At 24.5% G+C, this 23,931-nt stretch overlaps 2 protein-coding genes across 7 annotated transcripts in view; one reads left to right on the forward strand and one right to left on the reverse strand.

The window, feature by feature from the left end:
- LOC122538053 (gephyrin) lies at positions 1 to 4,532 on the reverse strand. 4 transcript variants are annotated; one of them, XM_043671789.1, is made up of 12 exons: positions 4,284 to 4,302; positions 3,716 to 3,796; positions 3,323 to 3,474; positions 3,030 to 3,217; positions 2,463 to 2,670; positions 1,569 to 1,853; positions 1,437 to 1,503; positions 1,260 to 1,374; positions 881 to 1,156; positions 667 to 806; positions 398 to 585; positions 2 to 333 (listed from the first exon to the last, which is right to left on the reverse strand). In XM_043671789.1, exons 2-12 carry the CDS (start codon positions 3,744 to 3,746, stop codon positions 100 to 102), a joined length of 1,884 nt encoding a protein of 627 aa, XP_043527724.1. In that variant the 5' UTR covers positions 3,747 to 3,796; positions 4,284 to 4,302; the 3' UTR covers positions 2 to 99. The 4 variants fall into 4 exon arrangements, with proteins under 4 accessions (XP_043527725.1, XP_043527724.1, XP_043527723.1 ...); XM_043671788.1 differs by lacking the exon at positions 4,284 to 4,302 and adding an exon at positions 3,989 to 4,006 and having other exon boundaries at positions 3,716 to 3,808; XM_043671790.1 differs by lacking the exons at positions 3,716 to 3,796; positions 4,284 to 4,302 and adding an exon at positions 4,508 to 4,532 and having other exon boundaries at positions 1 to 333.
- The window catches only part of LOC122538052 (carnitine O-palmitoyltransferase 1, liver isoform), a 26,162-nt gene continuing 6,754 nt past the window's right edge, over positions 4,524 to 23,931 (forward strand). For 2 of the 3 annotated variants that reach the window (XM_043671785.1, XM_043671787.1), the window contains exons 1-6: positions 4,640 to 4,830; positions 17,247 to 17,408; positions 17,648 to 17,784; positions 17,872 to 18,148; positions 18,378 to 18,701; positions 18,954 to 19,153. In XM_043671785.1, the coding sequence (XP_043527720.1) occupies positions 17,268 to 17,408; positions 17,648 to 17,784; positions 17,872 to 18,148; positions 18,378 to 18,701; positions 18,954 to 19,153 (1,079 nt within the window). In that variant the 5' untranslated portion in view covers positions 4,640 to 4,830; positions 17,247 to 17,267. Of the gene's footprint in view, positions 4,831 to 17,246; positions 17,409 to 17,647; positions 17,785 to 17,871; positions 18,149 to 18,377; positions 18,702 to 18,953; positions 19,154 to 23,931 lie in introns of all 3 variants that reach the window. The other variant, XM_043671786.1, reaches the window with a different exon arrangement.

Below are 23,931 nucleotides of genomic sequence, written 5' to 3' on the forward strand. Positions count from 1 at the left end.
TATACTTTTTTTTTAACAAACAAGAATTTATATTTCTAAATTATGTACAGATTAATCCGTTAAATATTTTATTTGATATTTTCTTTTACTAAATTACATTTATTGCGTAAATTCCAACAACATTGCTTGTACTATCTCTCCTTGTTGCAATACAGTTTTTTCTGCTTTACGTCCAGGTAACATTAATAATGCATTTGCATTTTTGCAACTAAGTAATTTACTACTGATTTGATTTCCAGTACTATAAGCTAGTGGTAAAGTATCCGTACCATTCCATTTTAAAATCGCTCTTGCATATTCAGGACGTGGATCCAAATTATAAGACGACATTAACTATCATCAAAATACATATTAAGTACTACATAAATGAATAGTTTAAAATAAATATATTACATACTTTTGCCAACACAATTATAGGGATGGAAGTGTCTTTGCACAGTTGTTTTAGTAAAGGCAATGCAAATAAATTCATAGTAACAGTCGCAGAAACTGGATTACCCGGTAAACACAATAAATATTTCTTCTTATTCTGAAAGAAACATGTTGCAAAAGTAGTTGGTTTGCCAGGCTTCATGTTTATACGGCCTGAAATTTGAATGTTTAAACATTTATTAAAATCACAATTATTATTACAATCACAATTATATTATTAAATGATCATATTACCAAAATGTATAGTAGCGTTAAAATAATATTGCAAAATAGGCTTCAACATATCTCTATCACCCATTGATACAGAACCTGATGTTATGAGTACATCAACTTGTTGTAAAGCATGTTTAATCTTGTGTACCATAATATTTTCACTACATAACATATGACAATCAAATTTAAATAACATGTTTTAAATACATAAAATAATATACAAAAGAAGACTTACTCATCCAATGCAATTCCCATGTCTAAGGGATCAAAGCCATTTTCTTTTAATATCGACAATAATGTAATTTTATTGCTATCATATATATGCCCTGGCATTAAAGCAGTTCCAGGACATTGTAACTCATCTCCTGTAGATAATACACCAATTTTTGGAAGATCAGTGACAAATAATTTTTTGTAACCACATGCAGCAGCAAGACCTAATTCTATTGCACCAAGTTTTGTCCCTGACTTTAAAATTAATTCTCCTTTTTTAATATCAGAACCAATTGGTCTTAAATAAAAGAAAAAATAACTATTACATTAACTAACATTAGCAACTATCAATTAAAATTATTAATGTAGTACAGTTAAAGCTAATTATCAACGCAAAGTACCTAATGTCTTGTCCTAATTGTACTTTTGTCATAATTTCAATTTCCTTTTCTTCCATATTATCTGAAGTTCCTTTTATAAGTTTAGTATCTTCAACTTGAACAACTGCTGTTGCATCTTTAAATTAAAAATAATAAGAAAATGATTAAAAATATTTTAGAGAAACATACTGAACGTACCATCTGGAATTGGAGCACCTGTATTTACTCTTACACATGTACCATGTACAAGTTTAATTGCAGTGGCCTACAAATTCATGATACTGAAATCTTGTATCGCTTACATTAAAATGCTATTAAGATATCACTTACAGTGCCTCCTGCTTTTATTCCACTTAATACTTTTCTTTTGCCTTTTCCATCATTTGCTAAGACAGCATAACCATCTTTAATAGATGCTCTAAATGGCGGTAAATCATACTTAGAATATAGATCACCATCCAATATCCTGCCATGGCATCTTTCTAGATCTTCTTCTAATTTATCATTAAAATTTAATGGTTCTGTACATTTACATATTAACTGTAAAGCTTCTTCTACAGAAATCATTGGATATGGAGATTCTCTGTTGCGTTCAACTATATTAGCCAAACATGACTGTAAAAGAAGATATATATACAGTCATGTTCAGCTAATATATATATTTCTTTTTACACAAACTTATGGTCATATATAATAGTCAATCTAGATCAAATTTAGTGAGTATCATGAGAAGAGATAATGAATCAGAAATATGAAATCCAGTAATCTTAGCTGATTGTTCATTTCATTCATTGAGCATTATCAATCTTTAAGCTTACTACATATGCACATATCTCTTAATTGACAAGTTCTAACAGCAGTGAAGTTTTATTACACATGGAAATTTCATTTTATCAAATGTACTTATTAAAACTGAAATTTTATATTTTAGATCCATCATCTTTCATCACCTACCAAATTTTATCTAAATTAATCATTTGTGTTTTTTAAAAGTATAGCTTCCATAAAATAAATAACAAAATTCCTTTCAGTTTTTTACAATTCTCTGATTTTAAATTCATCTTAAAAACTATCATATTATAAGCATACATTTTATCTAACATCTGCAAAAAAGCTACAAGTAAAAATATATATAGAATATATATAGGAACAATTTTTCTATATTTTTTTTTTTTTTTTATATATATATGAATAGTTATTCATTTAATAAGAATAAGGCCTTACCGATATTTTACCTTGCCCTTCTGATAAAGAAATTTCTGGAATATTTTGCATAGTTCCATGTGTATCTTTTATCTTGTCTTTATTATCTCTTATTAAATCAACAGCATGCGGTATAACAAGTGCAATTGCATCTAAACATTCTTTTGCAGCTTTCGGTGATCCCGGTAAATTTATAATCAATGTTTTATCTCGTATTCCACATACAGCTCTTCATAACATACATTTAAAGTATATATTTAAAAGTTAAAAAAAATGTAAATAAAATTTAAAAATATTTAACAATGGAGTAATATTTGTAAATAAAAAAAAGTTAGAAATAGAAATAAATTAAAAGTATTTGTTACATAAACAAGCAAGTTAATAAACTTCTCTAAACATTTTTTCAATTAAAATATTAGAAATCAAAAATAATAATAATATTTATTATAAGATTAAAGTCATATCTGTCTTTTATAATATGTAAGACAAAAATTTTATTCCAAATAACAAATTTCCTATAATCTTTTAATGAGTCACTGTACCTAATATAAAATATGAAAGCAAGATAAATAAAGATAATAATTTTACCTAGATAACATAGCCATTGGAGTAATTTTTAAATTAGACATTAGCATAGCTGCAACTATTCCAGATGCTTCTTTTTGAATAACTTGTTTCGTTGCTTCTGGAGTTACATCCCTTCTAGAAAATCCTGTGCCACCAATTGTCAGAATTACATCCAATTTTCTACTATCACTCCAAGAAATTAAAAAATCCTGTATAATATATGAATATATATATAATATATAATATGGCTGTGTAATTATAAAATTTTGCATTAAATAGTTACTTAACTATAAATTATACATAAAAGAAGTTACTTTTATCATAAATTCTTCATCAGGAATGATACTTTTATGATGTATTTGACCTTTTAAAATCTTTCCAATGTTAGAGTTTTCATCCTTAATATATTGCTCTATTTCGGGACCACTTTTATCTTTATCTTCATTTTTGTAACAGCTATCACTAACTAATGATAAAATTTATAAATTTTATTATTGAAAATAAAATATAATCACAAAATTAATTGTTATTTGATAAAAACATGTAGCATGACCTTACTATTTTGTAACAATGATAAAAATTACAGAACACTTATTAAAAATTACTTTAGAATATATTATTAAAACAAAATAAAAACATAATTTATAATTAAAATTTTAAATAATTGTAAAATAACTTTGTAATAAAATTCTACCAGTAATAGCTACCTGTTAATAATCCAAATCTTATTGGATCCATTCTTTCATATAATTATTTCCACGTGATATGTATTTGTTTGCTAGATAATGCTAAAATTATGTGTGGTAATACAAAATTAATAAAATTGGTATATAATACAATGATTATAATTTTTATAGATTGTTGTAAAAAATTAAAATAGAAATTTAAAAACTTTAAATTTTAATAAAATGATATTAATATATACAATATGTATCTATATGTTTAATAATTTTGGAAACATATAACTTTGGAAACTTATCTTGAAAGATAAATCATAAGATTTTATCATTCAGTCTTACCAATCTTATGTATTATTCTGGTTAACATTAACGCATGCTCCATTGTATAACATAAACTCATTAATAGTCATATTTATTAAGTATTAAAAATTATATATAAAAACAATATTATTGAGTATTACCAATTATTTTAGCAAAAAATAAAATGTACGATTGTTAAAAATAAAAATCAAGATGCTATTTAGCTAAAAATATGTAAATAAAAATACAATATAAATATATACAATAATCTGTATATGGACGCGAATATACATACACGTATTTTAGTTTTATTGTTATTTATATAAAAGATGAAATTGTATCAATAGACGTATAATTTATTAAATTAAGCAAATACATGTGTTATAATATTATAATAGTATTTTTATACATATCAACAGATATTGTTAAATTGTTACAAATTTAAAAACTAAATAGTAATTACGCATGCGTTAATCCATGCGCTAAAGCAAATCCTTTTTTGTATTATATTTTGGTTACCGCCATTCATTGTATAGTAGTTTATATGAGTATCTAAGAACTTAAATATGTTAAATACAAGCTGTGAAGTATTCAGTACGTTTATAGTTTAGTTTAGCCAACAAGTTGGCAACTTGGTTGTTTGGTGCAGTTGTGAATGCAAGAGAGGGAGTTGAAAGCAAAGTGAATAGTACGCTACGTTACGTACTAAGTCGCAGTGACGATAGTGTAACGAAAGGTGTGTAAGGATTGAGATATTTTTGAAGATTTACAATTGTGTTGTCTTGTGAAATTTCTGCAATAAACTTTACCTTCATACGTCACAAGAATTCTCGTCGATCTTGGTAATATTTTGATAATTAATTTCTATTTATTTATTTATACCATAACATATGAGAAAATAGGAGTTTATTAATAGTGACTAAGTAAATGATTTTGGCCTACTTATACGCAAAAAATTCAAGATGGGAGGCACGACCACACACACCCTTCAGTTTAACCAATCAGAAAGCAAGTTTCAGTTCTTAAGGCTAATAACCTTTGACTTCCATTTTATTTATACAAAGCAAACAGTATATATAGTAAAAACTTTTTTAAAAAAGAGAACATAATTATTTTACACTATAAAGTTGTGTAATACGAAAAATATATATCGCATACTGCCTTCTACTTTTTAATATTCTAAATTTAGTATGTTGTGTTAATATACTGTTAAATAACTTTTATGATACATAAAATTTAACAATACTATTTATTACATGTAACAAATTTTACAATCCTCAATAAGTAAATTAAAAATACTTTTGGAAGGTTACTTTATTTCCAATATTCTGTATGGAATGTTATAAAATAATTTATATTCGTGTTTGTTACAACATTATTAATGTTTCATTTTACATTTTTAATTTATACATTTTACGAATTCGACACTGTTATTGTAATGTATTAAAACAATTTCAAAGAAATAGCATAATGCATGATATATTTACAAAAATATGTTTATTTTATTTATATGTTTATATTTTCAATATTTGAAATTCTGCTTTGAAGTTTGTTCTATTTTGAAATAAATTTAATAGATTTATTTACTGTATCGATATATATATATAACTTAATTTTTATAAATATAATTATCTAAACATTGATAATAATTTTATTAAAAAATAATCATGATCAAAAATTAATGTTTTGTTTTTATAATAATAATAATTAATATTTATTAAGATGTTTATTCCTCGCGATCGTAGCAAATGCTACGTTACTCAACTCGTCTTGTCGAGAACATTAACTTTTCTTTTTACCATTTTTTGCGAAAATTCTTAATATTCCTTTGAATTGACTGCAAACTTCCAGTATTATACTGTGCATTGTTGGAAAGTGCGGGATGATAGAAGGACAAAGGAAGCAGTTCCCTCTTCGGTACGCTGTGCTTTATAGTTTTGGATTAGGACTAGAGAATCTTAGCCGGTAGCCATCCAACACCCAAATACTTTTAACATTTATTTGTAAATTTACTGGTTTCTGCACATTAGTCGACTATATTCTATACTCAAAACTAATAATAGCCGCTTGTTGTTTTTAGTTATAAAATTATGTATGTAACTTTACCTTTACTATTTAAAATACATATTTAGAATTCAATTTAGAAGAAAACAAAAAGTTTCTGTAAAAAATAATGGAGAAAAAAGTTAATATATTTGACGAAACGAATCGAATTACATATCAGAATCGGAGAACGGGCCATTTGCTGAAATTCTTTAGAAATTCTAGAAATTCTATAGAAATTCTTTATTAGTAACTTTAATAATACATGCGAAATTTGTATCATTTCAATTATTTAGGAATTGAACTTTTAATATATATTATAAGTATTGTATATATACACATATACATACATACATACATACATACATACATACACAGTAATTCACGTTAATATTCGGATACTAAATATTGAAATTGTTACACTTTCGTAAAACAAAATTGTACAATAAATCTGGATTCATTTCAAAGCTTGAAACCTCTACTTTTAAAACCTACCATTCATTATATTTTAAATTGTTTTTATATCATGTTATACAAGAGGTAAAAAAAAGAAAACACTTCTTCTCGAAAATGCTATAAATTGTCACAGAATGTAAAAACATTGAAGAATATGATCAAATTATGACTGAATCTGCAATAGATTTGAAGATTGAAATCGTAACATTTTCGTTGTTCATTTTCGTCTCGAATTCAAAGTTTAATAAGTTGATAAAAAAAATCATGCAATAAGTTTTGAGAGAACGTTGTATATAGAAGACTTCAATTTTCAAATTTACTTAATCGTGAAAAAAATTGTTCAATGTTTCTATGTACCATAACAATTTATAGCATTTTGTAGCAAGAAAAATATCTTCACTTTTTTACGCACTACATAATGTAAAAACATATTAGAATAAAATGAATGGCGCGTTTTGAAAGTAGAGGCTTCAAACTTTAAATGAATTCAGATTTATCGTTGTATGATTTTGTTTTGAGAAATTTTAACAATTTAAATATTTAGTGTTCGAGTGAGTAACTGAATATAACATATGTATATAAAATGTTATTTAAATATGACTCTTAAATATCATTTTAAATGTAAGAACGCAGAAAATATTTTATATATTGAATGATATTAAGTGGCCAATGCCTTGCAGCCATTTTTCAAAGGTTGTTTTTCTTCCGAAGTTTTCAAGGTCATCGATATTTTTTTTCTTAAATGACTACGCATGTATTTTTTTCTATTGCATCACATAACTCATGAAAAAATTAATTCAGATGTGTAACGTGATTATCAAAAGACCAATATCGGAAAAAAATACTTTTTTCCCAAGTTTTCAAAATCATCGATATTTTTTTTTATCTATAATTTCATATAATTTTGTTATTACATCGTGCAGTAAACAAAAAAATACATGCATAACAATATGATCTTGAAATGATTTTTATTTTTAAATATTAAATATTTAGTTATGTCTATTGAATAGACTTCATTTCAAGAAACAGCAGAAGAATCGAGAATCTATAAACATGTTATTGCGATAACTGTTAAATATTTATTAACATTATGTTAATCATGTTTATCGCTTGGGAACGAGGTATTAATGGATATAACTGGAGTATGCCTATGAAGTGATAAAAACAAGAAAAATAGTTTAAAGAAAATAAAATATATAAAACATAAAATATATAAAAAATATAAAATATATAAAACATATAAAATATATGTATGATATTAATCTAATTTTCTTTTCATAAATATGATTCGCTCCTGTTGCCGAATAATTTGTGCAAATGTCAGTCAGGCATTCTGGATAATCAGATGTATTTTATTAAATTTCTTTAATCAAAGAAAAAAATTTTTTTTCTTGTACGTTTAAATCGGACATTCTATATGTGTATAATAATACATAGTTTTTATAAAAAAAAAGGAACGTTATTAGATTAATCGGAAAAAAAGTAGCTTTTCTATGCATTCATGAATAAATTTTTTATATCTAATCCCAGTAATATATACAGGGTGGGTGAAAAATCGTACAACCGATCAGGGGGTAATTCTACGTAAAAAAATAAGGAAAAAATATGGTATACAATTTTTTTATCCGAGGCTTCGTTTTCGAGAAAATCGAATTTGGAGTTAATTACTTTCATTTTACTTTACAAGTTACTTTACAAGTACTATTGGAAATGTTATCCTCGTTGCTCCGTACATAATTGTGCTCGACAAATTAAAAATGACTGAACTATTATTATTTTTTAGTTTTTCAAATACTAGCACGAGCAGAGACAAAAGATGGTGGAATACACGATAAGGAAATTGCATTGCATAATTGAGCAAACTTCAAATATGATTTTTTCGAGAACGAAGCCTTGGATGAAAAAATTGTATACCACATTTTTTCCTTATTTTTTTATGTAGAATTACCCGCTGGCCGGTTGTACTACGATTTTTCACCCACCCTGTATAAATCCTACTAATATAAATACGAATACAATCATAAAAATTATATTCTTACTACATTTATATTGTGAAAATGTGCTCATATGATATTACTTGAAAACATATTAAGCAGATCGTAATATTTTCGTTATTTTTGTCAATTTTGGCAAAAATATATGTCAAGTTATTTGATTTGCAACGATGAATATTTTAATTTGCGATTTTTTTTTTCTTCAGGTAATTTTTCCAAGAACATTGACATTTTTTTAAATAGTATCTTTTTATGCCCTAATTAATGTACTTCTTTTTTATTCTTTACAAATATATTAATATATAATTATTAATATAAATATATTAATATATAATTATTAATATAAATATATTAATATATAATTATTAATATAAATATATTAATATATAATTATGTATATACAGAAATCATTATATTTTATTAGATTTATCGTATGAAAGGCTCAAACTAGATATATGTACATGTGTATATTTATATTCATATTTTTCTTATTTTTCATAGAAAAATATAGGATAATATATTAAAAAAGTTAAAGTCATTGATGTATAAAAAGACATTTTTTATTAGACCTACTTAAAAAAATATAAATAATCCTAAAAATTAAAAAAAAATCGCTTTGGAAGAAAAAAATCACGAGTCAGAAAATTTATTATTCTGAATCAAATAACTTTATTCTAATATATATTATATTTTGTGTCGACAAAAATAACAAAACTAATAAATAAAATAAATAGAATATTGTTCATAATAATATACGGTCAAAATCGAACATTACGTTTCAATCTGTCAAAAATTGTCGATATTTAAATTGCTATAATTTTGTGGGAAAAAATTAGCCTCGATTCATTTTAAAGCACAAAGCCTTTATTACAATTCATTATTTATTTTTTTCTAAGAGGTTATTATGCATAACGGATGGAAAAATGAAGATACTTTTTTTCTCCATCAAATGTTACAGATTCAAATTTTTGAATGTTTGAAAAATTTTGTTCGTAATTAAATCAACTATTATCTTAAAGATTGAAATTTTCTTTTTACAAGAATCCTTTAACCCGGGATTACCCACCTGGGGGTCTAATATGATCTTATAATATTAACGTTCAATTCCGCATTTGAAATTAATTTATATTTCCATTATTGCATTATTTACCAAATGATATAATTTAATTAATTAGAGTTGATTAAAAATAACTATATTTAATTAATTAATATTATAATATATAATATATTATAATACAATGGCAAATACTTTTCTATTTACTATATACTATACTTATCCATATAAGTATATATGTATATGTATATCATATTTAATATAATCAAAATCAAATATTATTTACCAGTTTTATATTTTTAATAATAGAAAATATTCCACGCGGAACAAACTGTATTTCCTAAACTGTTAAAGATAAGAAAATTATTATGTACATATATATAAATAGTTAAATGGCAATCTAAATGGCAGTCAAAAGCATAATTTTATGTATTTATATATATATATATATGTGTGTGCATTGGTGTATGCAATTGCATTTTTCTTTTTTAATGAATAGCTACAGATCTAATACTGTCAGCCGGTGTAGTTTTTTAATCTCCACAAAAAAGTATTAACTTACTTTCTCTCTATTTATTGATTGAAAAGTAGTTATAATTTGTTAAATAGTTAAAAATTTGTTAAATTTGTTGGATAACCAAAATATTTTGATCAATATCGACTCAGTGCTTGTACTAAGCCAGAATACTTTCAGGTGACCACCGGAGCGACCTTATTTACTAAAAACAAAATTCACCCTCATTCCTTTCTTCTCGCTCTGCGATAATTTAATACATATGTATATAAAAGATGCTCTTGCAACCGCGGAGCAGACTCTAGTTCTGTCAGCGTTATTCTTGTCCCGCGAGTAACCATTGAATAAACCCGATTCTCAAGTTATAATGTCCGGTCTTACCGAATAAAATGGAGCGAAGGACAAACTCATCGAGCCAGGGAAAGCAATTTTATAATTTCTAATTTCTGGACGGCAGGGATCTCCGGTGACTATATTTCATGTCTTTCGTTACCTTGCATCTTCTATTGTAGTCACACCGGACCACCAATTCCAAGGCTCGGTAAGTTTTTTCATTGCAATAGTCCCCATCATAAACGAACTCGAAAAAGAGATGCGAGAAATAAATTCATCGAGCCACGAATAAAACTTTCAGATTCACCATTTTCTTCACGGCAGGGATTTCCCTTGACCGTACCTCATGTTTTTTCCTTACTTTTATTTCATTGTTGTAGTTATGCTCGACGCTCAATTCTAAGGCTCGATAAATGACTTTATCGCAACTTTTCTACGGCATCCATAAATCCAAGACATATTGCGACACATCCTGGGATCGTTAGAATGTGCAAATACTACTTTCTGGGACCAACCTCGCTCACATCTGGAAGCAACTAGCATACCTCCCTAATCCCGTAACCGTAGAATCCACAACTATATCCCGGAATTACTCACGTGCGGGTCTAGTGCAGCTACATCCCGCCACCAGACCCCCAAGTGGGTAATCCCGGGATGTAAGACCAACGCACAAGGAAAACAGGACAGTTAATGTTTTGGCAATCGCGCAGTGCGCACAGAAGTTCCGGAGCAACCCATCGACGTACGACAGGTCACGGTTCGGCTATCAAACTCACTCAAATTTTGTCATTTACGAATTCAAGCTCTCTTTTATGACAATCTACATTCCTCAATCTTACCAATCCAATCCTAAAACAACACTATCTTGAACCCTTGCTGACTTTCATTAATGTTGAAAGACAGCAAGCCACCGATCTGCTCAACGCTACTTATACGTCGTGTTATTCGAATCCAACAAATTATTTAAGTATATCTGCAGATGTTATAAAATACTTACACTATAATAAATTTTCAAACAAAAATATTATAACGTCAGCAATCGATTCACGTTTACAAACATGCATATACAAATAAATATTTATTGATATTTGTAAATATGCTGAAATAATTTAATAGATTTTAAATTGTGATTTTTAGAAATTAATTTATGGCATTATGGTATGCTATGTTAAAATTTTTTGTAAAGATTATTTAAAAAGTATAATTATTATTTAAAAAGGAAGATACAATTGTAGGTATACCAATGTATACATACACACACACACACACACATATATATATATATATATATATATATATATATATATATATATATACATAAATTTAAAAAAAAATTACCATTTAATTTTGACATTTAATTAATTCATTTTTTTTAAGGAAGATCATACAAGATAATTCGGTAAAATTACCAAACTTCTTATGTATTAAAGTCAGTATCAATTCAAGTTAGAGTTATTCGTTTCCATATCAATGGGTCCTTCGGCACATAATGAAAGGTGCGCGATTGACATCAGCAGTTTGTGTTCTTAACAAAATGAAACCGTTTTTGGCATATATCAAATCTTTCTGTTATTTTATATAAAACAAGTACTAGGATAATATGGTTCAGAATCGATGAAGTTAAAAAACAGTTCTAATTTTAATTTTGCAGAACTTGTCGTATGACATAAGGGAAACTCGAGAATAGTTACAGTTTTCCTTGTCTTTTTTTGTAAAGTTTTACTTTTTTTTTACAAAATTTTAAATAACAAAAAGATATATAAAACAATACCATTTAGTAATATAATATTTAATTGCAAATTTTAACTTTATTATTGGTTTTTATATTTGATACTAATACTAAAACGCCTATTTTCTAACAAAGACTGAAAAAAAGGACTGAAAGCAACTATATAATATTATTTATTGATGACGTATGGATTCTTCTTTATTTTCAATTACCTTAATTATATATTATTATTACAGAACAATACACAATACAGAACAGACACAATACAGAAATATAATATTATGATATATTATATAATAAACTTAAAATTGTTTTGTTTTTTCATAGATTGTTCAACAAACAACTATTTAATTGTGATATTTTGCGTGGTATCTAATAAAAACAGTCTTAACTAATTTTGATAGTAAAAATTGTAGATGATTGTTCTGAAAAGCATCAGTTCTCGCTCAGCATGAAATGAGAATAAGAAGGATCCCAAATATAAAATTTTAGTTTTGAATTTTTATTAATTTCCAAAATTTCAATACAATATATTGAATTCTATTTACACAGACATGACAATGGTCGATGTTAGTAGCAGTTATCGTCGGTGATTGTTGGGGAACTGTTTAATTGTTTACGTTTTATATTTACATGGCTTCAGTATCTATAGATTATTCTACGTAAACACGGAACAACATCGCGGACAAGAGTTACCAGTCGCTTTCTAGTGATTAGAAAAATATGTAACTTAATCTCAACTCTTATCGTTTAGGTGAATAATATGAAAAATTAATAAAAAAATAGTGCCCGAAAGTGAAATTTAATCATATTGAATGTAAGTGGGACTCTATACTCGATATCTGACGACGATGACTATTACAGTGAAAATAACTAATATAGTAACGTCTGTAGGTAGAATTCAATGTATTGCACGGAAAATCTTTTATTAACATCCCAGCAACTAATAAAATCCGAAGTTTTAAAAATTTTATTTGGAGTCCTGCTCCCACCTATCGCTTCAAAATTTCGTGTCAATCAGAAACTGCGGTTTTCCAATGATTTTTTTGCTGTATTAATTTATTATAGTAAATAATGCTATTCATTTTGACTGAATAAACATTATATTGGTCAGATATTATAGATAATTGGCCTTATCACAGTTAAAATTTGTCCAAAACAATATTGTTTAGTATTGCATTTTTATCATTGTTATTTTTGCCATTTTTTGTTTACTATATACATTGTTTATTATAAAATTTAATTGATGTCTCATATATCTTACTGCAAATGTAGTTTTTAATTTTAATCGTTTAACATTTTTATACTGATACGTTACACGATACACAGTTTTTCAACTATTTGCGGCCGTTTAATACAAAAAAGTTTTGGAAAGAAATTTATCAATATTGAGTGTACAACAAATAGCTATAATTAGAATTTCAAAAATAATTCGTTTTCATAGCCACTTTGTTTTTTTCAAATAGGATTAAATATTTTTTTAAAAGCATTTAAAAAGCATATAATTTCATATCAATAAGCATATAATTCATATCATAAAGCATATAATTTTTTATCAACAGTACTATTTTTACAGTAATAGAAATTTAATGTTTACTTATTTTACAACATTATATAAATTTCACTTCCCCATAATGTGTTTAGTATTGTTGTTTATTTGTATTTCTTTAAAATTTTTATATCATTATAATTAATCAAAATAAGTAATAATACATAATATCTGTCTATTGCTATATAAGAAATATGAAAATTAATGTTGTAATATATTCTAATCGTGTACAGATTAGATATCGTTTTTATATTACTGTTGTTGCTTAATCAGGATAATTCAATCATAAATTGGATAATGTATTTCACTTTTTTATATACAATTGCATTTGAATCATTTGACAGTTACGAGGGGGAACAGCGAATTTGTTTCGATACTCAGGTGCCACAATATAAAACAAATTAATACAGTTAACTATGAACAGGTGTCACGATTAGTTCAGTCATATATCGGTACATATACATTAACAATTACTAATCAAAAATTTCGAATATGTATTTTATGCAATATCACTGGTTATATTGCAACTTATTTTTAGTGTTGATCTCTTCCACAGCAATGTCGTAGTGGAATATTTTCTAATTGTAAGTTACGCATACACTATATGTACATATATGTGTGGATGTGTGTGTACGCGCGCGTGTGTCTTTTACAATCAAAATATAAACTAATTCGAATACATGTACATTGGGAATAAATTTAGTAATCATTTTTTTTTAAATTTAAAAAATACTATAATAATTGATACCTGTAATTAAACACAAGATTCATTATTTTGAGAAATATGTGAATAAAATTAACGTTTCTTTGTAGCTATACTACATTCAATAAAATAGTATTAGCTATCTTAAAAACATATTTTTACTTTGTTTAACAATTTTATTTTAAGTTAATTAAGATCGAAAAAGATGAAAAAAATATATATACTATTTTTAAACTTCTGAAGCATATAAAAATATATTATATCATAAAATACGTACGATCAATTTAAGTTTTTTGTTAAGATTGATATTACATAAATTGATTTTATAATATATTGTAAATTTTTTTTTAATATTTGAAAGTTGAATAATCTTTGTGTTACTACATGGCATAAACAAGCAACAAATTTTTATACATTTATGATAAATTTACAAGACATTTAAAAATACAGAATAATTGTACAGAAGGCATATAGTATGAAAAAATATCCAAAATACATTATACAGATAAGATTTAACTCAAATAATTTTTTACTAAAGTTTTGTTTTTTTAACCAGATTCTCAAAAATTCAAATTTATTTAAAAAATGATTAAACGGCAGTTTTTAATAAAATTATATATTGGAAATGAGATCAGAAAATTAATATTTTCTATATAATTTGTGCTGTTTAAAATATACTGATATTATACTATTGCAAACGATAAAAATGACATTATGGATCAAGAGGAAATAGACTAGTTGACCTTACTTAAGAAGCCACAATTGCAGCACATAATATGCATTGATGCATAAATGCTTCTTACATTTGTACAATATGTTGCAGTCGAAAATTGTAATTTTGATAATAAAGTATAATATTTTAAATTTTTCTAATTTACAAATGTTTCAATAAATTAAATTTTTTGATTATTCTTAAAAATTATATCTATTATTCAAGGCATAAATTACAGGTACAAATTAATAATAATAAATATAATTTGTATGAATTTTGTATTAGTAATAGTTTTTCTATTATTTAAAGGAATATTTTTTTTTAGTTAAGCTCCAATTTATAGTTAAATAATTAATTTTAATTTATTGTAAATTTCAATTATTTATTTTTGAAAAATTACAAAAATATTTTGCATAAAATTTTTTATCCACTTTACTTATATTTTCATTGAAATCATCATTCATTTCAATATTATATATCCATATTCAATGTAAAAGAGTAAATAAAATATGCAATATAACAAATACAATAAAGAATCTCACGCACATTGAACTTAAAAATATCTACTTATGATTTTTTGAGATATTGTATTTTCCTGATTTTTATTAAAATTGTTTACATGATTTTTATTGAAATTATTTACAACAATATAATTTGTATGTTAATTATATAAAATTTCTACGTAATAATTATTTATAATTAAATAAAACCAGAGAAAATTGAAAGAAATTTTTTTAATATGTATGAATCTATATGAAATATATATATTTAAATATATATATATTTTTTTTGAGAAAAATATAATTTTAATTGAGAAAAATATATTATTATATTTATATAAAAAAAATAATTTATGAAATAGCATGATTTATGAAAAAACATTGTTAAATTAAATTATGTAATTAACAATGAATTGTTAAATTAAATTAAATTATATTCCTCCCAAAGTTTTAATAAATTCGTATGATATAGATCTTTACCCTTAGAACTTTGGGAGGTACAATTATTTAATATGATGAAAACATTAATACATATCAATTTAGAATATGTGCATACTATGCATGTAGTTAGTCAAGTAATTTTTTGCTAAGATCATGATCGCTTCCAGACGAGCAGTGTTCAAAGTCCAAGGTTACGTATATACATGTATATTACATACATATATGTATAACAGAAGCGTACAAATCAATTGTTACTATTTGAAAGTATTGTATATTATTTTCAATTGTCTTTAAATTTTATTCTAAGATAAAGTATATTTTTATATTTAATTAGAAATTAATAATCATAATTATGATATTGTTATGCATAATTATATATAATTATTTATATGTCATATTTAACTTTAATAGTTTTTCTTCATGAAAAAAAGTACAAAAACATATGGTATAATTGTGTAGTACAAAAAGTACAAAAACATATGGTATAATTGTGTAGTTATACATAATTATGTATATATATGTATATAGTTGTGTTATGAATGTACATTTAATCTTCTAAGATATTCTTGAAAAGTTATTGAATGGGCAAAATTCGGTGTATACACACACACAAACACACATATATATGGAATGTTCGGTGTACACTCACACACACACACATATATATGGAATATTTTATTTAAAACGATCACGATTAGTGATTTTATCGCGATTTGCGATCGTCTGACAAAGAAAATTTATCAGTATTAGTATTTATTAGACTAGCGATAATTAAAATTTCAAAAATAGTTTATTTTCATAGCGAAACCAAAAATCAAATAAATATTTCTAAAATTCTAATTATCGTTGTTTGTTATACATTTAATACTCATGAATTTTCTTTTATTTTTTTTTTTTTTTTTTTTTTTTTTTTATCAGGTGACCACAAATGACTGAAAAACCGTGCATCGCATTACATAGAACATCCTGTATATACATATTTCATAAAGTAATATAAAAAATTAAACAAATTTGATAACATTCATGTAATATGTATTCAAAAATAAATTTTTATTGAAAGAATTATGAGAAAAATCATAAAGATTCAATCAAACAGATTGAAATACAAGTTGAAACTTGAAATGAAAAGTATATACATTATGAAAATTAAATTGAAACTAAATATTTACCACTTTTAAATATTAATTTTTGTTATTATTATTATTATAATTTGTTTGATATTTATTTCAGTTATAACAAACAACAAATGATATGGCGGAAGCACATTCAGCTGTAGCATTTAGTTTTTCCATTACTCATGAAGGATGGGATGTTAATTTTGATAGAGAAGTTTTACATTTGGTATGGCAATCAGGTATTCGTTCTTGGAAGAAAAGATCTTTTAGATTTGTTGTAAGTAAATAAATAATTTATAATACAATTATAATATTTTAATTTACTTAAATCAAATTTCTATTAGAATTATTATATTATTATTTGTAAAATATAATTACTATCAAATTAAGCTTTATCTAAATTATAAAATATATTTTTTTTATGTGGCAAAAGTTATTTAGTGTAAAAATTTAACAAAAATGTAAGTTAATTCTAGTCAAGTTAACGATTTAACGAGATAATTAAATGAATTTTAGAATAATTTGAGAAGTGGTGTATATCCTGCCTCTTTAGAAAGTTTATGGTTTACCATAGCTGTAGTAACTGCAATACATTTTGCTGGCTACAAAGTACCTTATGATCTTGTTGGGAAAGCTGCACCATATCTTCCAGGGTAAATTTAATTTCTTTTTTTAAATGATTTGATTGTGTTAATAACATTTTATTTATTGATAGAATTATATTGCTGGTATTTTTATAGATCTTCAGTATTGGCACACTTAGCAGGTTCTTTTATAGTTGGGTTGTTTTTGTGGTTGGTAGTAATATATGTACTACGGTATACTTTAAAGTTATTACTTATGTACAAAGGATGGATGTATGAATCGAGAGAAAAAGGTGCTAATGCTTCAAGAATTTCTAAGATTTGGAGCACATTAGTGAAATTGTTCTTTGGATGGCACAAACCAATGCTGTATAGTTTTCAAGGATCATTGCCACGACTACCACTACCTTCAGTGGAAGATACAATGAAACGGGTTAGATTATAAAATATTTCATAATTCTATACAGGTTGTAAATAACTACTCACTTTTTATGGAATAGAAAATGGCCTTCGATAGTTTCTACTATATTGATTCTATTATGTTATATTGAGTTTTTTATATTTATATTTATTTTTATATTTATAGTTTTTTATTATATTTTTATTTATTATTATGATATAATTAATCATGATATTAATAAAAAATATATATATGTAATTAGTATTTACGAAGTGTTCGACCATTGCTCGATGATGAAAACTATTCTCGAATGGAGACATTGGCAAATGAATTTCAAAAAGGCATTGGTGCAAAACTTCAACGATATTTAATTTTAAAATCTTGGTGGGCTACAAATTATGTATCTGATTGGTGGGAAGAATATGTTTATTTACGTGGACGATCTCCCATAATGGTGAATTCAAACTTTTATGGTATCGATGCTATTCTTATGTACTCTTCTCATGTACAAGTTGCTCGTGCTGCAAGTGCTATTTATTCGTGTCTACAGTATAGACGACTCATTGAACGTCAAGAATTAGAACCGGTCAGTAAAATATCTTTTTCTATTTCTAATTAATTAGATACCTTTATATTGATTACATAGTAAATTATATTTTAAATTAATAGTAAATTTATATTCATTATGATTTGTTTTCTACTGACATAGATATATAATTTAAAATAAAATACTTTTTGCTTCGTCAAAATATTTCAATATTTAAATACAGGTTGATAAAAGATTATAAAACTTTTATTAGTTCTCATATTTGAGACTCAAACTCATATTTGCTTGTAGATATTAATTCAAGGTTTGGTACCTCTCTGTTCATGGCAATATGAAAGATTATTTAATACCACAAGGATACCAGGACGTGAAACGGACAAAATTGTACACCATCAGGATTCTAAACATATTGTTGTATATCATAAGGGAAAATATTTCAAAGTTCTTATCTATCACAAAAATAGGATCCTTCAACCTTGTGAAATTGAAATGTAAGTCAAATGTAATTTTATTTTATTTTTTTATATTTAGTTATATACATTTGAGAACACTTTAATTTCACTACAATAATTGATATAAGATTATACTAATTGTAAGATATGAGATTATTTTCTTAAAAAGTTTTATTTACATAATTTTTATATAATTAAATACAATTAAATACATAATACAAATTGCTTTTATTATAAAAAAAAACAAAATTGTTAGAAATTAAAATGATCCTAAAATTATCTTTTATTAAAAATATTTTGTGCTTTTATTTGATCAAAGTATTACAACAGTAGAGTTCTTTTTATAATTTTAAAATTAATTATAAAAATCACGTATTTGTTCTTAGATTTTTCTGTATAGTAGAATAAAAAAATTAAAATTTCGCAAGAATTAAAATATTAAGATGTTAAATATTTAAAAAATAAAATAAGCACATTAATAAAATAGACCTACTCTAAAAAAAAAGTATTAATAAAAAACAAACCCATCTCGATATATTAACTATAGTTTATAATATTTACAATATATTTCAATAATACTTAATTATGGCATAACATTTCAAATGAAATTTTTTAATTTTTGCCCCAGTTCGTATCTAGTTATGCAATCTTAATAAGTAAAAATATAGTTTATGACAAAAAAATATGTAAAAAAAATTTGGACATTTGAAGTAATTGTATAAAAAAAAATCTCATTATGAAGCTGGAAGAAAAAAATTGAACGTTTATCACAGTATGATTATTATTAGATAAAATGTTCTAACATTTCAATGTAGTGCTATGTGATTTTAAATAATTTTAAATGTATTTTTTTCATAATTGGTTATTATTAAAACCAAAATTATAATTAAATCAAAATTATTGGAACAAATATAATAAAAATGTTTAAAAAATATCTGTATCATTTTACATACAGAATGTTTTACTGAAATATTTTTAATTTTAATATTACAAAAAGAATGGTCTTACAAAAGTTATTTGAAAATATATTGTAAAAAATAAATAATTTTTTAAAGTAAAATTGTTTTCTTTTAATATTTTTATGATAAAAACTTTTTAAGATAGTAGTTTTTAAAACAAATTTTGACCAATTATACATCATCTCATTTTATAGTTTTTCTCGCTGCTACAGTCTATTTAATATTTTCAATATAAAACATTCATGTAAATCTATACAAGGTGGTCCATTTAAGTAAGGCCACCTAAATATCTTTTCGAATTGTGATGTAAAAAATATTTTTTACCTAATATTAATGGCATCTAAAAGGTCAATAACAAGTAAGAATATTTTTTTCAAGGACTATTCAAGATCATTGATATTTTTTTTCATATAATGACATTTTTTTTTATTGCATCGTGTACCTGGTAAAAAAATACGTTCAGATATGTGAAAAATATAATCTTGAAAATTTAAGTTTTACCTGTAAATTTACCTCTATTGGGAGGTAGCCTCTTGGCCAAGGCACGACAATCGAGAGCGAAATTTATTTGCAATAAATGCAAATAAAGATGTTTACTATTTATTACATCGTCGATGATAATCTCTTCTAGTAGCTTGAAATTCTGATCAATGTATCGAAATTGATCAGTCATTTAAACTGGCGAAGTATTCGAAAAACTGTTAATAACGAAAGAAATAAAGGAATTATTGTAACTATAGTTAACAAAAATCCACATGTGAGTCTACAATTTGAGTGTAAAAGTGGTACTTCTAAAATTATCATAATACGAATATGGGAAAAAAATTCCACCCATATCATTTACATATCTTTACATCGAGATTTTCATGGAACAAATTTTGTAAATCGTATGCGTTTTTTTCAGCAATATGAATAACCAATCATTTAAAAAATGAATTGAACTTTTGGATATCAATGTCGCTTTAAGGTCATGTTCTTTACATATCTGAATGTATTTTTTTACCAGCTACACGATACAATAACAAGAAATCTTACCAATTATTGACCTTTCAATGTTAGGCAAAAAATATTTTTTGCATCATCATAAAAAAAAGATATTTAGGTGGCCACTTAATTGGAGTACCCTGTATAGATAAATGTTCATTGTCATGTAACAACATTATCTTTATTTTCTCTTTGTTTAGCAAAAATATTTTTTTTTTTCAAATTTTGCACTATAAACATCAAAAAAGTTATAATTAACTTTATAAAGAGGAATCTTAAATCGATCCATTATAATAGTTTAGTTAATATCCGAACTAATAGGAAAACAAAAATGTTCGACTAATGAAATTTTTTTGATACTAAACTACATAATCATTCATACTACTACTACTCATCACTTTTCATACTAAATTGCACGTATTTCAGTGAAAATTAAGAACACTCAGTTTATTTCAATATTTAAGAATGCTGCATATTTTTTAACTGTTGAATTTTTTTAACTACATAGTTCTTTATAGTTACATTCTTTTTATACTTGGAATTATTGAAATCCTTTTATCATCGTAAGCTACATCCTCACCATTTTCATTTACTGTTTCAGTGTATGAAAAAATTATATTTAAGATGATAGTTTTTTAAATTATATTTAAACTAATGACTTGATATTGACTAAGATATTGAAGTGAAACAGTGATTTATCACAGAATTAAAGATACATAGTTTCTTATATTTCATCAATAAACTGCGGATTTATAGAAAATTTTAAGTTGCAAAAGTTATAATTTAACACATACATATAATAAAAAAAATATATATAATATTTAAAATAATAGATAAAACAAATTTCTATTAAGATTTTATGTCTTTAGTTATTTAAAGTAATTTAAAAATGCATAAAAATCATGTATCTTATATTTTAGTAGGTTTTTTTGCAACTTTGAAAAATATGTTAAAATGATAACTGTCTCATAGAAATGACTTCATCTTTGATCAGGCTATGTTAATATTACGATTTTAATGTGGTAATTCTTTGAATTTGTTTGCTTAACAAACATTAAATAACTCATATTTATTAACATTTTTTGATTTTTTTTTTCTTTCAAATATTCTTGGAAAGATGCTTGGAAAAATGCATATTAAATTTAAAAGCAAGCAAAAATTTAAAATATTAAGCAAAATTACTTAATAAATTACTTAATAAAAATATTTGTATTTACTTAGTAAAACTATTTAATAAAAATATTTACTTAGCAATAAAGTACTTATTTGTGCTACGTATTACTTTATTTGCTTAATAATAATATTGCTTTTAATATTTATAAAAATATTTGCAATTTTTTTTAATAACAAAAGTGATCTTCAATTTTTTAAATGGAATTTTTATATTTATCTATATTTATTTTATATTAATCGACTTAAAAACGATTAATAGAAAATAGTAATAATAAAGGCATATATAAATATATTTATCTAAAATATCTCATTTAATGTCATCATAAGATGATGACTTCATTTTTAATAATACAAAAAAATAATGGGATTGTCGTATTCATAAAGTAAATATAAAATTTATTTTAAATTCACATCACATTATAGCTTGCATTAATATTCTGAAATGCAAGAATTTTCACACAGTGGTATAAATTTTACATGAATATGCATTTGTTAATAGAATTAAAAATATTTATCTACAATGATCTAAACAAGATCGCTTATAATGCTTTATTTATATCTTCTATCCTTGTAAGCATTGATAAATATTACGACTCCCATTGGGACTCCCATTAATATTCGGACACTAAATATTAAAACTATTATAATTTTGTAGAGAAATCGTACAATAATCAACTTAGACTTATTTTAAAGCTTGTAGGCTTTATTTTTAAAATCCATCGTTCCTTTTATTCTAAGATATTTTTACACTATGTAATAGATGATAAAGTATCTTGGCGAAAATGCTATAAATTATAGTATGTAAAAACATTGACAAATTTTAAAAAATTTTTTTCATGGCATTTGGATTTGAGAGTTAAAGTCTTTTCTTTACAACGACTTCTCGAAACTTAACTGTATAATCTCTTCTGCCAATTTATTGAATTTTGAATATCAGGCTAAAATATCAGACTAAAACTATGAAAATGTTACGATTTCTTGAATTTTCTTCATTTGATCATAATATTATGGATACATTATAAGTACATCAAGTTTTCGGAAATCGTTATAAAGCTTCTATCTTCAAATCCATTGTAGAGATTCAATGATGAAAAAATTTTTCAATGTTTTTACATACTATGACAATTTACAGTATTTTCGAAGAGATAAATATCTTCATTTATTTACCTGCTACGTGATGTAAAAATACTTTGAAATAAAATGGATAATGTATTTTAAGTAAAGGCTACAAACTTTAACAAGAGCTCTATATTGTTGCACGAATTTTTTTTTTTTTTTTACAAAATTATAAGTTTAAATATTTAGTATCCGAATATTAATGAGAATCACTATACATGCATATAATGAGCAAAAATGTAATACTAATCTTAAAGTGAGACTTTCTGAAACGTGCATTTATCTACACCTAATACAATATAAAAGTCGAAAGTCAATTATAATACATCGACAGGAAATCTATCTGATATTACCTATCTATAATATCTTTGTAATGTAGTGACCTACATCTAACTTATACTTATAAAAAAATTCTAATTCTATAAAAAGAAATGATCTATTATAAATTTTTATAAATTAGTTGTAAATTAAATTAAATATTAAAAATATAATACTTTATTTTTATTTACTTTAATATACTAGTATATAATAGTATAAAGTATTAAAATAATATTAATATAATAGCAAAATATTCAAAGTAGAACT

This window comes from Frieseomelitta varia, unplaced genomic scaffold (genome assembly GCF_011392965.1).
Source record: "Frieseomelitta varia isolate USP_RPSP 00005682 unplaced genomic scaffold, Fvar_1.2 scaffold_954, whole genome shotgun sequence".
NCBI classification, from domain to species: domain Eukaryota; kingdom Metazoa; phylum Arthropoda; class Insecta; order Hymenoptera; family Apidae; genus Frieseomelitta; species Frieseomelitta varia.